General features: G+C 45.5%; 1 protein-coding gene across 1 annotated transcript; it reads right to left on the minus strand.

The window, feature by feature from the left end:
• Window positions 1–474: 474 nt before the first annotated feature.
• polq (polymerase (DNA directed), theta) lies at window positions 475–13,991 on the minus strand. Its single transcript, XM_062387059.1, has 31 exons — window positions 13,834–13,991; window positions 13,604–13,734; window positions 13,355–13,511; window positions 12,607–12,739; window positions 12,339–12,540; window positions 12,092–12,233; window positions 11,747–11,893; window positions 11,435–11,647; window positions 11,190–11,332; window positions 10,825–11,028; window positions 10,375–10,512; window positions 10,000–10,193; window positions 9,789–9,913; window positions 9,089–9,332; window positions 7,069–8,581; window positions 5,404–6,961; window positions 5,133–5,264; window positions 4,851–5,053; window positions 4,118–4,325; window positions 3,839–4,032; window positions 3,616–3,744; window positions 3,358–3,532; window positions 3,095–3,212; window positions 2,514–2,614; window positions 2,342–2,424; window positions 2,149–2,250; window positions 1,925–2,036; window positions 1,545–1,669; window positions 1,265–1,440; window positions 1,102–1,192; window positions 475–897 (listed from the first exon to the last, which is right to left on the minus strand). The coding sequence occupies exons 1-31, from the start codon at window positions 13,973–13,975 to the stop codon at window positions 784–786; spliced, it is 7,449 nt and encodes a 2,482-aa protein (XP_062243043.1). The 5' UTR covers window positions 13,976–13,991; the 3' UTR covers window positions 475–783.
• Window positions 13,992–14,532: the final 541 nt, after the last annotated feature.

Here is a 14,532-nt window from a genome sequence, read left to right on the forward strand (position 1 = left end):
GTAATGAAAAAATCCAGTTTCTATAATTTAGAAGTTATCAGACATATTCAAGTCTCTGATCATTACCAGAGGTGGTGAAAATGTCTCGTACTGACAACACTTCTTATGCAGTGAATGTCAAAGTGTAAAACAAAATAGTTTTAAAGAGCTACAATGATGATGATGCATGTTCTTGTGACAGACAACTCAACCAATGGTCCAATAAAATGTGAGAATTCTGGACGTCCTCGAGACAAGCGCTGCTCCAAGTCTGTTTCGTTTTAAGTTTCATCGTAGTGGAGCTGAAACGAGTTGATCGCTGGAAAATTGATTGAAAAAAAACCTTCTGATTAATGTTTGTTTAGGTCTTATCTCTTACATTAGAAGTTTGGCTGCTTCTCTGTCATATCACAGTAAACTGAATATTTTGTTAAGGTGAAACAATTATTTGTTTTCACATTTTATAGACAAAAATGACTAATCAACGCATTAATATATCGTTAAAATAACCATTTGTCAATTTATTAAATAACAGAAATTCATCTTGCATAAAATATGTCATGTATTAATAAATAAAATTTGATTATTTTCACATATTTATACTTTTTTGATCCTGTAAACCAGGGAGATGAGTTAGAAATACATTCAATAGTTCATTTAGAGTTCATAGAGCAAACATGGCTCTTATATTTATGCATTTCATTCATGTAAGTATATTCATTAAAAATATTTTGCACAGATCACGTTATTTACACACAGAACTACAGTAACTTCATGTTGGTGTCAGACATTAAAACATTGTGATTACAGATCGATGTCCTGCAGGTTCCCCCAGCTGGGCCCCACCTTGACTTTGGCCTTGAGCTTTACATAGAGTTTTACTGCCGACTCCATCTCTCTCTTTACTATCTGAGCAACCTGATGAAGAGTTTTGGGAGAAAAAAAGAATTTGAAATATATACATATGGTCTTTTCTAGACTGTGATGTCTTTTGTTTCTTAAATTGGCCTAAAAGAAATGTGCAGGAAATGCACTACATTTAAGAAAAATATTCATATCTCTAAGTTTCTTTAAATTCTCTATACATTTAGTTACTGACAATCCAGTAGATCATTTCCATACCTGGATGAGGTCGTCCTCTGTGGTTTCATAGATGAGCTCATCATGCAGCTGCAGGACAAAGTAGGCTCCTCTTAGGTGAGACATCCGAGCCCTGCTCTGGTTCCTGGCTGTATAACAGAACAGCATTGATGTTATCAGACACGATTAGTCCACAGGCTTCCACTGTCTGCGTGTGCTGTGAGAACGGTGAAAGTGTGTGTCACCTGAGAGTGTGTGCTGGTGAGACGCTGGAGCAGCAGGATAGGTTTTCCTCAGTCGCTTCTGGATGTTCACGGTTGCGAGTTTAACAATGTCTGCTGCTGAGCCCTGAACAGTCGTGTTCACCGCCTGACGCTCTGCCTGAGGGAGGGAGCAAGAGGGAAACTGATTAGAGCAAATTAAACAAACAAGAAAATCGAATGTATTTCACGGACGAGTAAGTTGTGGTGGAGTAGCTCGCTTACATGTGCTTTGATGTGCGAGCTGGTGTTAGTGATTCCAGGGAGGTACCTCCTGCGGCCCTTCAGCGTCTGGACGTAGCCGTTCTTTACACAGTTCTTCACAGTTTCTTTAAGAAAAGCATTGATGCCTGAAACAGAAAAAACAGAAAGACCACAAAGTGAAACATCAACTCAACTGAAACACTGGGCAGCAATTGTATTTATCGTTCCACAATATCTGTTGAAGTATTTGTGGAAACCCACTTTTAGAAACTTACATTTAAATACACTCACAATTTTTATATTTTAAAAGCAAAAATATGTGAAAAAAAAGAATCAGGTATTGAATACATTGTGAGCCATTAGTTTAAGTACGATTAAAGCAGAAATGGAAATGTATCTACCTTTGTATCTGGACTTGAAACTCTCTATGTAGCAGGCTGCATCATTCTCCTCCACTCCCATTTGTTCCCCCAGAGACTTGGCTCCCATCCCGTAAATGATACCGTAACAAATCTGCAAAGACAAACGCACATTATCTCACATGTAACACACACTCACACGCATGCTAGTGAGCTTCCCATTGAAGGGGCACGTCTGTGGTCCTCGTCTCTTTCCTGCCTCGTACCTGTTTCGCCTGTTGTCTCAGGCTGTCATTCACCGTCTCCGGGTCGATACTTTTCCACTCGGCGGCGATGCAGCGGAACACGTCTGCTCCTCCGTTCAGCACCTGGTGAGCACACAGAGGCTCCGTCTAGCTTTACCCGCGTATCCAGGTTTAACATACAAGGGTTTCTTACTGTTCACTACAAACCACTGACCTGCAGAAGTCGCTGATCCTTGGACAGATGAGCCAGCACCCTCAACTCCAGCTGGGAATAATCGGCTGCTAATATCATTCCTCCTGCAGTGTTATGCAAAAAGACAAGGATGACACACAACACACACTGAAGTTACAGACCAACATGAGACAATTACCATCATTATAGTCACCTGAAAACGGTACAAAGGCGTGTCTCATGCTGACAGAGAAGGTCGGGCCTTGTCCTGCAGCTCCAGCTGTAACTGAAGGCACCGCAGGGCGTCTCTTCTTTCTGAAACAGAACAGTCAGAGCTTTGTAATGAAACTGCATCGATATCTTTCAACTCCAGCAACGGTTAGATAACTTTGAAAATGGTCTTTAAACCTGTATGGCCTTTCTCATTTATGACACTGTATTTCCCTACTCATATAATTGGTTATGGTATTATGAATAGTGGAATAAAAGATAGTTTGATTTTAGATTTGATTGATCACCACACAAATGAATACATTTACTTTCATATTGACCTTTTACATGATGCATCTTCTGTAGTGTTTGCATTCAGAAGCTCAAAAACAAAATAGTAGTTATCAACACAGTAAGAGCCTGAGTGGAATGTTCTTGTTTCTTTCTCAAGTGGACAGATTTATCCACCAGAGGGGAAATGATATATGAGGAAGTTGTGATTAAAATAACAGTTCTTACTGAGAACATGCTGGAGGCCACCCAACCCCCCACTTTGAGAGGCGCTGGCTCATAACTCATACCCACCCTGGTTTGTTCTGGCAGCCGTTTTGTGACGGAGGACTCTCATCCACCTCCGTGGGCATGTCGATCTCAAAGTCTTTGGGGACGTTCTGTATGTTGGGATCGGTGAAGCTCACGCGACCTGACAGCAGAATGAGCTCGGTCACTGCATGTTTTACATTTACTGCTAAATAAAACATGCTAAACAAAAACATAATTCACCAATGAAATGAAGCTGTGTCCTCGTGAAACACGTTCCACATGTATCGGTTGTCTACGAGCTTTACCTGTGGCTGTGTGTGTCTGGGCGATGGAGTATATTCTGTTCATGGCCAGTCCAGGATGATATTGTTTCTCCCTCTGCAGGGGGAACACCACTTTGGTCAGGGCATTAGTGATCCGCCTCCACTCCAGAATCACACCTGGCAGCGGGTGCAAGGGGCACAGTTTCTCCAGAACATCCTGCAGACATGTTTTTTATTTCGTTTAAACGCTGTGGATGTTAAATCTCCCCAGTAACGTTGTGTAATGCAAAGTAGTTTCACCTTGGTGGTGCTGAACTGCTTCCCGAGCCGTACTCTGCCACCGCCTCTCCTGGTGTAGCCCAGAGTCTTCTTACTTTTTGATCCGCCCACGTCTCCATTTGGAGGCAGGTGAAGCTCCAAGAACAAAACCTAGCACACACAAGTTTGGAGAAACTGTAACTCTGAGTGAATTTGAAGCTGTGGAACAAAACACTGTCGGGATAGAGAAGTAAACGTGTCAAACCTGCGCAATGTCGTCCACACTGGTGAGGGAGAAGCCGTGTCCAGCCAGGTTGTACGCCTGAGACTCCAGCGTCGAGAGTTTGGCCTGCATCACATGTTTCTGTCTCTCGCACTCCTCGGCACTGAAGCCCACTCCATTCAGTTCCAACAGGGCCAAACTCACCTGAGAAGGCATCTCAATGCTCCTGAATAGATCTGACACACACAAAACATTAAACCACGGATGTTTACCACAGTTCTGTCCACTGCTACAATACTGTACGATTCACAGTCTCTATACCAAGCATGCCGTCCTGCTCCAGCAGGCCACTGACGTGCTTCATGACAGCATGTACCAGCACACTCTTGGTCGCCGCCCTGACACGGGGACAGTGTGCATGTGCATTTCCGAGTCCATCCAGCAGAGGTAGCTCTTCAGGACAGAAGACCGTCACCATGTTGGGCAGAGTCCTCTCCTCACTGCCAGGGTCCACCAGCCAGCAGGCGACCTGTGGTGAACAGTCAACACAGTCGTTGAGCTGCAGGTTCTAGTTTAGGACATAAACCCGCCTCCTACATGTTGGTGGATGGGACATGGAACAAACTAATGAGTCAAAATACACCTGAACTCAGATGGTTTCTGGCAATTTACAGAGCTCTTAACACACTGTGTTCAAGTGTTAATGTAATGATAAGTTTGGTTTTAATTAGTTACTTGATGCAATTAAAACGATGTGAAACTTCATTATTGAAGACTGAGAGTGACTGTTCCTGGACAAACGCTTCTTCTTCAACAATGAAGTTAGAAGAACTTCTCTACTATCTGCAGGAGTGTGTGTGTGTTTGTGTTTGTCTCTGTGGCTATTCACACATTTATTTAGTTATTGATCGATGATGTCTGATCATGAATCCGGATCGCTCAGGTCACTTTAACCCTTATGTCCTGGCTTTCAATGCCAAGCTTTTTACTCTGCATGAGTACAAAGATGTGCATGTGAATGGACACTGTGCATGTATGAGCTCTGTATTCTCACCTTGGGATCTTCACAGCTGCCCTCCAAGCTGACGCCACAGCTCAGTACAAGCGTCTTGTACACCGGGATGATGTCATAAGTGACAACCACTACCCCACTGGGACCCTCTGATGGCCGGCTCAGACAAGCCCTCACCTGCCCCAGCCTCTCACTCACTGGCAGATCCTCATCCAGCAGAGGAGGAGCCAGACTGGAGCTCAAACCTGAGCGTTAAACAGACGACATGAATGAGGGGACGTTTCATAGTGGGGTGTGTAGTTACGTGCGTGTGCGTGTCCATACCTTTGCTCTGCTCATGCTGCAGAGATACGTAGTACGCGTCTCTTGCTCCCCAGCAGACCGACAGTCCAATGAGCACCAGTCCATCACTGTTTCTCACTGGGAAACCATTGAGCTTCTGATGGACGGCTGATGCTGCACAGATGAACACACGCATGGATGAGGCCATGGGTTATTCAGGTTATTAGTCATTTGTGTTGTAGGTGACAAGGTAACCAGATGCAGAACAATTAGGGTCCATTTTACTGCAGCTTAATGTCACCTCTATGTTTACCTCTCTTGTGTTTCCCTCCTCTTTCCTCCTCAGGCTGCTCTCTGCGCTCCCTCTTCTCAACCGCCAACGCCAGAGAGTACCGCTCCTTAGTTTTCCACTCTCTGATGAAAGTTTCAAACAGGCTCCTGTCACTCGCCACGTCTATGATGGAGAAAGACCCAGAGCTGCTGGAATTAAGTGACGCTTCTTGGGACAGCTGAAGAGTGAAGCCTTCAACGACTGGAGACTCTGTATCGGATGGAGTCTTTGGTCGTTGAGAGGACGGAGAGGTGCCCTGTGGAGGACGGCTGAGCTGCTGGTCGCTGGGTAGCAGGGGTTTGGTTTTGGAGCATTGAACAGACCTGAGCTCGGATTCAGGACGTGTAGTTAAAGATTTTGGTTTCTCTAGCTTGTGGCTCCGATCAGAGTTGGGCTGTTTGGTGTCGGTAGCTTCTGATGGATGATTACCGTGTCCTGAGAGAGATTTACGACATTTCCGGGCTGCCTGTTGCCGTGGAGGAAGGGTTGAGGGGGTCGACTGGTTCAGGGGCTTGGTGGTGAGAGGCGACTGGACCGAGGAGGTGGTTAGTTTTACTCTTGGGGTGACCGGCGGCGTTTCCTGGGTGGGGGGAATGAGGTCACCAGCAGATCCAGGTCTCTCTGGGTCCTGACTGGAGGGTTGTGCCGACTGAGATTCGCTCTCAGTGGCAGGTTGCACATTCAGCTTTCCTGTGTTCCTGCCCGCTGGTATTGAGGGCTGAGGTGGATCTGGAGTTTCTGTGTTTGCAGCAGCAGCAGCCGCAGCAGCAGCAGCAGCGGCTGTTTGAGTGGCTGTGTGGCCTGCGTTAGTGTTTTGCCATGACTGGTCAGACATACTCGGCCAACGGTCAAAGATCTCTTGTAAATCCGGGCTGCAACAAAGATTTCTTTCCGGTGCATTATCTACAAGTAAAACATTCATGTTTGTTTCCGTCTCTTGCTTTCCACTTTCACCCCCCTGTCTCCCACTTGCTTTGTTGTCAGTAGTGCACTCTGTAGCTGTGTCCTTGTCACACTCACGTTGAGTTGCAGTGCGCTCAGGTTGTGTTTGTATCGGACCAGGTTCAGATGGAGAATCTGACAGCTGTTCCTCTGCGTTGGGTTCCTGAACTTGATGTAATCCATCTCGCTCTGTTTGCGTTCGCTCCGTATGCCTGAGCAAGCTCTGCCTCTCCATAAAATGCTCGCCCACAAACATTGAGTCGCCCCACTCCGACAGGTTGAAGGAGGACTCGCCCCACTGCACCGCCTCCTGCTTATCAGCCTCCTGGTTGGCGAGGAGCTCGCTGCGTCGTCGCTCCTGGGTCGATGGAAGGGGACACTTCTGCTCCTGGCCATCAGATTCCTCCTCGTCTGACTGGTGGTGTGGGCTCAGACCAGCCAGCAGGGCGCTGTCATACAGGCTGTCGAACAGGAAGCTGCTGCTTCTGTTAGGACTCTCAGAAGCAACCTGATTGGCAGCAGGGACGTCAGTACCATCATCACCACCTTCATTTTTACCTTCATCCATGTTATCACCACCACCAGGACCAGGAGCCATCTGGGAAAACAACAAATTAAAGAGGCAAAGCACATGATCATATTGTTTTTCTTATTTGCAGTACATCGATATAATCATAATTATTATAATAGTTTCCAATGAGTCACCTGGTGGCTGGTGTCTAGGATGAGCTCCATCTGGCTATCTGTTAAAGAGATGTTGAATCTGGGACCTGGGTTATTAGGGGCAGTTCCGTTGTCTCCCTCAGGCTCGACAGCTGTTTCTACCTTTCCCTCCTCTTTTGTCTTTTCTGTTTCTAACATCTCATTCCTTCCTTTTTCCTTCCTGTATTCGTATGACTGCTGAACGAGAATTCTTTCTGTCTGAGTGTCCAATTCAAAGCTGTCGCCAAAGCTCTCCTGTCCCTTTTCAACATCTCCCCCATCCCCGGCGTACAGCTCCGGAGATGAGAACTTATCCACCTCTCCGGCCTCTACCCTTCTCCGCTTGGCTTCCGGAGAGAATAATGGAGGATCGGATGTGGCGCCGTTAGTCGGGGCAGAAACTGAGGGAGGAGTTTGTTGCCCGGGGTCAGTCGTCGACTGCTGGGCTGCAGGACCTGAAGTGTCAGCTGATTTCAGGGGGGATGTTCGCACAGTCTCTACGTTATCTGGGGGACATTTGTCCGTTTGTATGGAGTTCAGGACTTTGCTTAGAGCCCTTGAGTGCTTCTGTCTACTTTGCTGCACAGGTGAGGCAGCTCCCCCTGTGGTGCTGTCTCTTTTTAAAGTGCTTGTGGAAACACTACGGTGTTCTTCCACCCAGGACATCGGGGCTCTGAAACGAGGAGGAGGCATTGGAGGAGGCGTTGGCTGAGGCTGGGGCAGCGACCGAGGCAGAGGGCTGGATACAATCTCCGCCAACTCCTGCGTCAGACTTCTCTCAGGAACGGGCTGTTTTGCTTGATGACCCACTGGTCTACCTGAGACTGGGCCTTCACTTTTCTCCTCTGTTTTTTTGGATTCTTCCTCTTTTTCTGGCCTCATGGGTGTTTTTCTTTCTAATTTTTTATTTAGATTTTTTATTTTATTTGTCATGGAAATATTTGTATTTGTCTCTGCTTTCTTTTCTGTTTCTTTGCCACTCTCCACTGGCATCTCATTATCTGTTTGTATAATTTCAGGGTCTGTTCCATCTTCCTTTTTGTGCACCTCAAACTTTTTGTTTACTTCCTTCTCAGCAGGTTTGGACTCCCCCTGCTCTGTCCTGATTTCACCTCCTGGTTCCTCCTGTTTTCTTTTCTCACTTCTATAATCCTCGTCTCTATGTCCAACAGTATCTCTACTTTTACTTTTATTGAGCCTGCTTCCCTCATGGCCGTCTCTAGTGTTCCCTCCCTGCGCTTCATGTGAAATGAGATTTGAGCCAGATGACGTTTCTGAGCCACTGCTGTGATGGTCGTCAGGGCTGATGACACCAGGAGCTCCAGGAGAAAGTGTTGTCGGGTCCCACTGAACTCCTAGCCTGGCCAGGTCTTCCCGGAGGAGGAGCCTCGCCTCGGAAACAATCTCGTTGGCTGCTTCCTGCTCCGTCAGGGCCCGCCCACCTGTCACCCAGACACAGCGAAGCTTCCGTCTCTCCGCCACCTCCATTTCACTTTCATCCACTGCACGTTTGGAGCTGAGGAACAGACACCGTTGACTTTACATTTGGGCATCAACATTTTTCAGGGAGATTAAAACTTGGTGTGTTGATGTTAAAGTTGCTTTGATTTAGAAGTGGAATGAGTATATATTCATTTTTATATATATATATATATATATATACATATATATATATATATATATACACTTACTTACACAGCTATACTATTTGTGTAGTCAAACTACTTTTTTGTAAGTGTGTGGACAACTTTTTCCCAAAGGTGATATTATTTACATTTTACCTTTATAAATAAAGCTATTACTATCTTTTAACATATACTGCTTGGTTAGTGAGTGCACTATATAGGGTATACAAATTTCACTTAACATGGACTATATAGTGGAATATATAGTGATTAGTGAGGTGTTTTGGACACAGCCATCAGTCAGTCATTCAGTTGTTTAGAGATTATGGGAAGTATTATTTAAAAAGTTCTGAATTAATTCCAAGATCTCCACATGACTGCCACAGTCACACACGCACCTCTTGAATGGGACTGCATTCCTTAAGGCTTTCTCCACGTCGGCCACAGTAGCCCTGGCTAGTTCAGCGACAGTACAGAGCCCTTGTGTGTAGAGCGCTCTGGCTCGTGTTGCATTCAGGAGGGAGACTCGGACCAGGTCCACCAGCTCCCTCTGGACTCCAAAGCTCAGCCTGGTCTGGTACTGGGACAGCAGCAGCTCCATGTTGTGCCAGCCCAGACGCTTGCAGAACACTGTCACCATACCTGAGGGGCAGCACAAAGTGAACAGACTGTTTCTGGAAGCGCCAACACTAAGCCAATGATTAAAAGTCAATCATTAATTGTCTCTTTTTAAGCTTCGGCTTTAAGCTTTTGCTTTCTTCGGGTTTCTCGCTGTGTCTGTGTGGGTTAATTTAATATGGACTCGCATCCAGATAGAACTATGCTACATTTAAGCCCGTGCCTGAGGAGTCTACACACTCAGACCTCGTGAACCCTCTCACGGTAACTTGATGCAATAAGCATGAGCACTAATGAACAATGGATACAGTATATAGCTCTGAAGAAAGTACATCATCGATCAGCTAGTGGAATGAAGTCTATTTTGTATATACATTATTCTGAAGTGCAACTGCTTCCTGCTTCAAGTTACTATATTAGTTTCTACCCTCCATTTTTTATTTAAACTCTGGTGTACTCTACATTGACCTCAGCATGTACCTGCATAAGTAGAAGCAGACTGCTGGAGAGACTGCAACTGCCCACGATTGCAGGTGTATTTAGAAGCAACTGTTCCCAAAGGCACCTCATTCACCAGATCCTGGAGCACAAGGGTGGTGAAAAACCTGGATAGTGACAACAAAGACGGGAAGTTAATCTCTAAAACTAACTTTGTTTGTCAATCTGCAATCAAGGTGAAACTGAGCGTTACCGTTTATGAATTGCCATCTGTCTACGCTGTTTTTCTGTCTTGGCGACCAGTTTGCCGCTGACAGACCTGGCGAGAAAGCCTTCCTGGACGCCGACCAGCTCTGCCACTCTTTTCATCGATGACGAGAGCTGTTCCCACAGACGGAAGAACTGATACCAATCTATGGTCGTCCACTCTGCATACAACGGGGTGATCTGTGAGGACAAAGAACCATGTAAGACTCTGCTGGTGGGGACCGATTAAATTGGTTTGATGAGGGGCAATTTTTCTCAAAAGCTACAATCAACATTTAGTTACTCTTAGGAACGAAGTGGTGAGGGTTCAGGGATAATCTGGAGTGAATAAAACTGAGAGAAAGTTATTAAAAAAATGTACCAGATAAAGAATGTGCAAATCATTTTCCAGCACAAAGCCCTTCATGGCGCGCTGGAGATCTGCAAATATTCCCAGAGCCTCGGGAGGGGAGAGGGAGGAGGAGAGGGTGGCGCCACCGAGTTGAGTGGGACAGTATCGCTCCTCATGATCTGCAGATACAACAGATCTTTTATTTTTTGCCAAATCGCAGGAAAACTTCAGTAAGATATGAGTTTTGGTTTCAGTGTGCTTATTTACAGTAGACTTGCACCTGCATGTGATGTGCATTAACGTTTTCTGTGGTAGTAGTGCGAATATCAGTGTATCCAGATGCATCTGTTTGACTGCCTTAACTTAAAAAGTGAATCAGTTAAATGTGCCTTATGAGACTACATACTAGCTTCCATCAGGATGCTTTTTTCTATTTCTGTTTCCATCGTGGCATGGCACAGAATAAAATAGCACTTGGGCAATAGTGTCAGTACCGTCTCCCTCCTTCTGGATGCTAATAAATTCATTATCCATCAGCCATTCAACACAGGCCTCAATAGCCCCTTTGTTGGTCCCTTCGTCTGATCTGGATTTGCCGTCACATTTCATGCTGGCAGCAAGAAGGGAACACGAAGCGTACAATGACACATCCTGTGGAGTGCTGGCCACGCCGCCAACAATGATCTGTGATTTGAGATGATATGAAATAGGCACAGTAAAATAGGGTTCATGAGGCAGAATTATTTTTTTTGTCACTAAACTGACAAAAGACTTGTATTCCGTAATCAGGGAACGACTCGCATACATCCTGCAAGAAATAGTGTTAATGTAAATAGCCATGGTACCTCCAGGATGGCTCGCAGCATGCTCGTGGTGACACCTTCCCCTTCCTTTCTCACCAGACAGCTGCTGATTGGCTGAAGAGCACCTTTGAGGAGGATAATGCCTTTCTGACGCTCCGCCTCCTTACAAACCAGCACACTCTCACCTGAAAGAGGAGCAACAAAATTACATCAAACCAAGGAAGAGCGCTGTCTGCATCTAATTTCATCACGTGATGTAGGCTCAAATAAACATGGCTGCTCCATACCTATAGTGTCAACTCCCTTTCTCCCTGCTCGTCCTGCCATCTGTTTGTACGTGAGCGGGTCCAACAGGTGTCCGTTGAAAGTCGGGGTTCGAATGATGACCCTGCGTGCCGGGAGATTAACTCCTGAAGAGAGGGTAGAGGTGGCGGCCAGGACCCTGACCATGCCCTGACGGAAAGCTCCCTCCAGCACGTCGCGTTCATCGAATGTCAGCCCTACAGAGAGAATAAGAAACCTCAGCGTAACAGGATACAGTCACCCTGACATTCAGCCCCCAGTTTGTTGTGGTCATAGGGTTCAATGAGGGTGTTCACCTGCATGGTGGAAGGCCACGCCCCATGGCACAGTCCGCTGGAGGATGGGGTCAAGCCCAGCAGGAGTTCGTCTCAACTGGGCTAAAACATCCACTAGTCCCTCTTGATCCAGAGCCACTGGTCTGAGGTTAGTGTCACCCTGACCATCTGAAAGAAAGAGATAAATCATCTCACAATACAATATTCACAGAGAGTTATTCATGAATCTTTATTAAAATAACCAGGCTTATTTAGGGGACAGATATTAATGAGTGCATGAATTTGGTGTGTTTCATAAGGGGACTTTCTGGCCTTGGCAGAGATAAGCACTCTAGTTTAGAATGAATTTAGAAATCAGTCTCATACCAGCGAGCCTGAGGTTGTAGAACTCCCTTGCGATACTGTCCGCTAGTTTCTCACACCAGTTCTTCGAGGGGCAGAACATCAGCACAGAGCGGCCATCACCCACCGTCTCATAACACAAGCTCACTATGTGGTCGTCATCACCCTTTAAAGCAGGAAAGAACGCAGCACATGATTATATCACTAGTCAGGAGAAAGAATGCTTCAATCGTGATAACCGGACACTGGAGGAGCCGGCCATGCCAATCACCTTAATGTTGAGTGCCGGGGTGAACTGTCGCACAACGGAGAGGCTCTTGTCGTAGATGTTGCAGCCCACTTTGAGATGCTCCAGCAGGGGTACAGGTCTGTAGTCAGTCTGGTAAAGCTCGGCACCTAACCAGCTGGCCAGGAGGGAGAGGTTGGGCAAGGTGGCGCTCATCCCTATTATCTGTACACCCTCAGACAAAGACCTGTGGAAGGAGAGGCACAGACAAACTCACTTATCTAATAACATGATTGTAAAAAAAACACTGTACGACAAGACAAACCAGACGGACCCTGTGGTGTTCTGCTTCAGGGCTATGTAGCGGATTTTGGTCAAGAGCAGTTCGAGCAGGTATCCTCTTCCAGAATCCCCAACCATATGCAACTCGTCCACCACCACCATACCTGGAAGCACAAAAACAACACACAACCTTTAACTCATATTTTATGCTCTATTCATTAACACACACACACACACACTCACTCAATTTCAGGGTTGTATTAAACAGTTATAGCTTCTATGTTTTCGCCCCCGTCCTTTTGCTTTGTCAGAAGGATTAACTTAAACTACTGAACAGATTGACTTAAAATTGGGATGGACATTCAATTTTAGCAGATCAAAAATGTATATTGTTCAACATTGTGAAATTTTTTTTTTTTACATTTTCACCAATTTACCAGGAAATAATTCACTGATCTTGATAAAAAAAGGACCTGATATCTATGAGCGTGGGACTGCTGGGTCTTTGTGATATGCGCTTTACTGGTTGCATTCTAGTTTTTCTTACAGATTAATCTATCTTGTTTTTTTTGATTATTCCTATAATCTACAAAATGTCAGAAAATTGTAAACAAAACACAATTATCAGGATCTCAAGATGAAGTCCCCAAAAGACATGTTTGTTCCAACTAACTGTCACATATCCAAATATACTAAAGGTACAGTGAAATAACGCATACATTTAAATGATTAGAAAGATTGATAATCAAAACTCTATTACCACACATGCAGTGTATTACCTAGTAGACCCATACTGTCCTCTTCAATGAGTTTGTTGATCAGAGAGTTGGCTCTTTCTATGGTGCAAACAGCCACATCCAGTGCTTTGAACCCTCCAGCAGCTGAGGTGCTGCCCATGTATCCCTCCACACGAACCCCTGCCTCTTCAAATACACTCTGCAAGTGCAGAGACACAAGTCTTTTAGATGGAGATAAACTCACAGACAACACTTAGATATAATATATGATTCTGTCCACGTCTCCCTCACTTGAAGATAGTGCATCTTCTCTTTAGCCACAGAGACAAAAGGTAAAATGAAGAGAGCTTTTCTTTTAGTCTCCAAAATACGTTTCAACATCAGCAGCTCGGACACCAGAGTTTTTCCAGCACTAGTGGGAGCTGAAAAAGAATAGAAATATAAAGAGATTCAAGTTGAGAGGAGGTAAATTACAGAAATTAAACTTTGAATCCATTTTTTGTTTTTTTCCCCTTTCTTACCGGAGTACACCAGGTTACCTCCCTGCAGCACCTGTCCCACAGTGAGGCACTGAGCCTGCCACTCGAACATGCAGGTCACTTTGTGTTTCTGGTAGCGCTCCAGGACAACCTTGGGCAAACCCCAGCTGGATAACTGCAGCATTTCAGCTTGATTCAATGGAACACACAGGGCAATGCCTACAACAAAACACACATAACATTCTACATTTACACATGACATGAAATGACACTGGTGGCAGTATGAGCTCTGATATCAAAGTCTATTCTGAGAACACAGATGTAAATATATAAGTTTGAAAACTTGGCAAATGTCAACCTAGAGGGTTTCATGACAATACTTAAAATGACTCACCTGGCTGAGGTAGGGTGTCACTGAGAGAACTGAGCTCTAATCCAGTGGGGACTGTGAGCACAGAGGCCGACTGGTTTTGAAATGACTGCTGGAGCTTGGCCCGCTTCATGGCAGCTGTGAGGCGCGTGGGGCTGAACAAGATGTAGTCTCTGGACACATCAAGATGGGGGGCAGCATTCTTACTTGATCCAGGAGGGCTCTTTCTTCGGGGTGCATCCTTCTGCCTGTTGAAACCCAGAGAGTGAGAGACATTTGCAAACAGCAAAGTATAGAAAACAAAAACTGGGCGATGATGTGAGTTCAGACTCACTTGTTGGAGCTGCCTGCTCGCTGACTGTCTTGTATGT

Source organism: Platichthys flesus, chromosome 5, assembly GCF_949316205.1.
Source record: "Platichthys flesus chromosome 5, fPlaFle2.1, whole genome shotgun sequence".
Lineage (NCBI taxonomy): Eukaryota > Metazoa > Chordata > Actinopteri > Pleuronectiformes > Pleuronectidae > Platichthys > Platichthys flesus.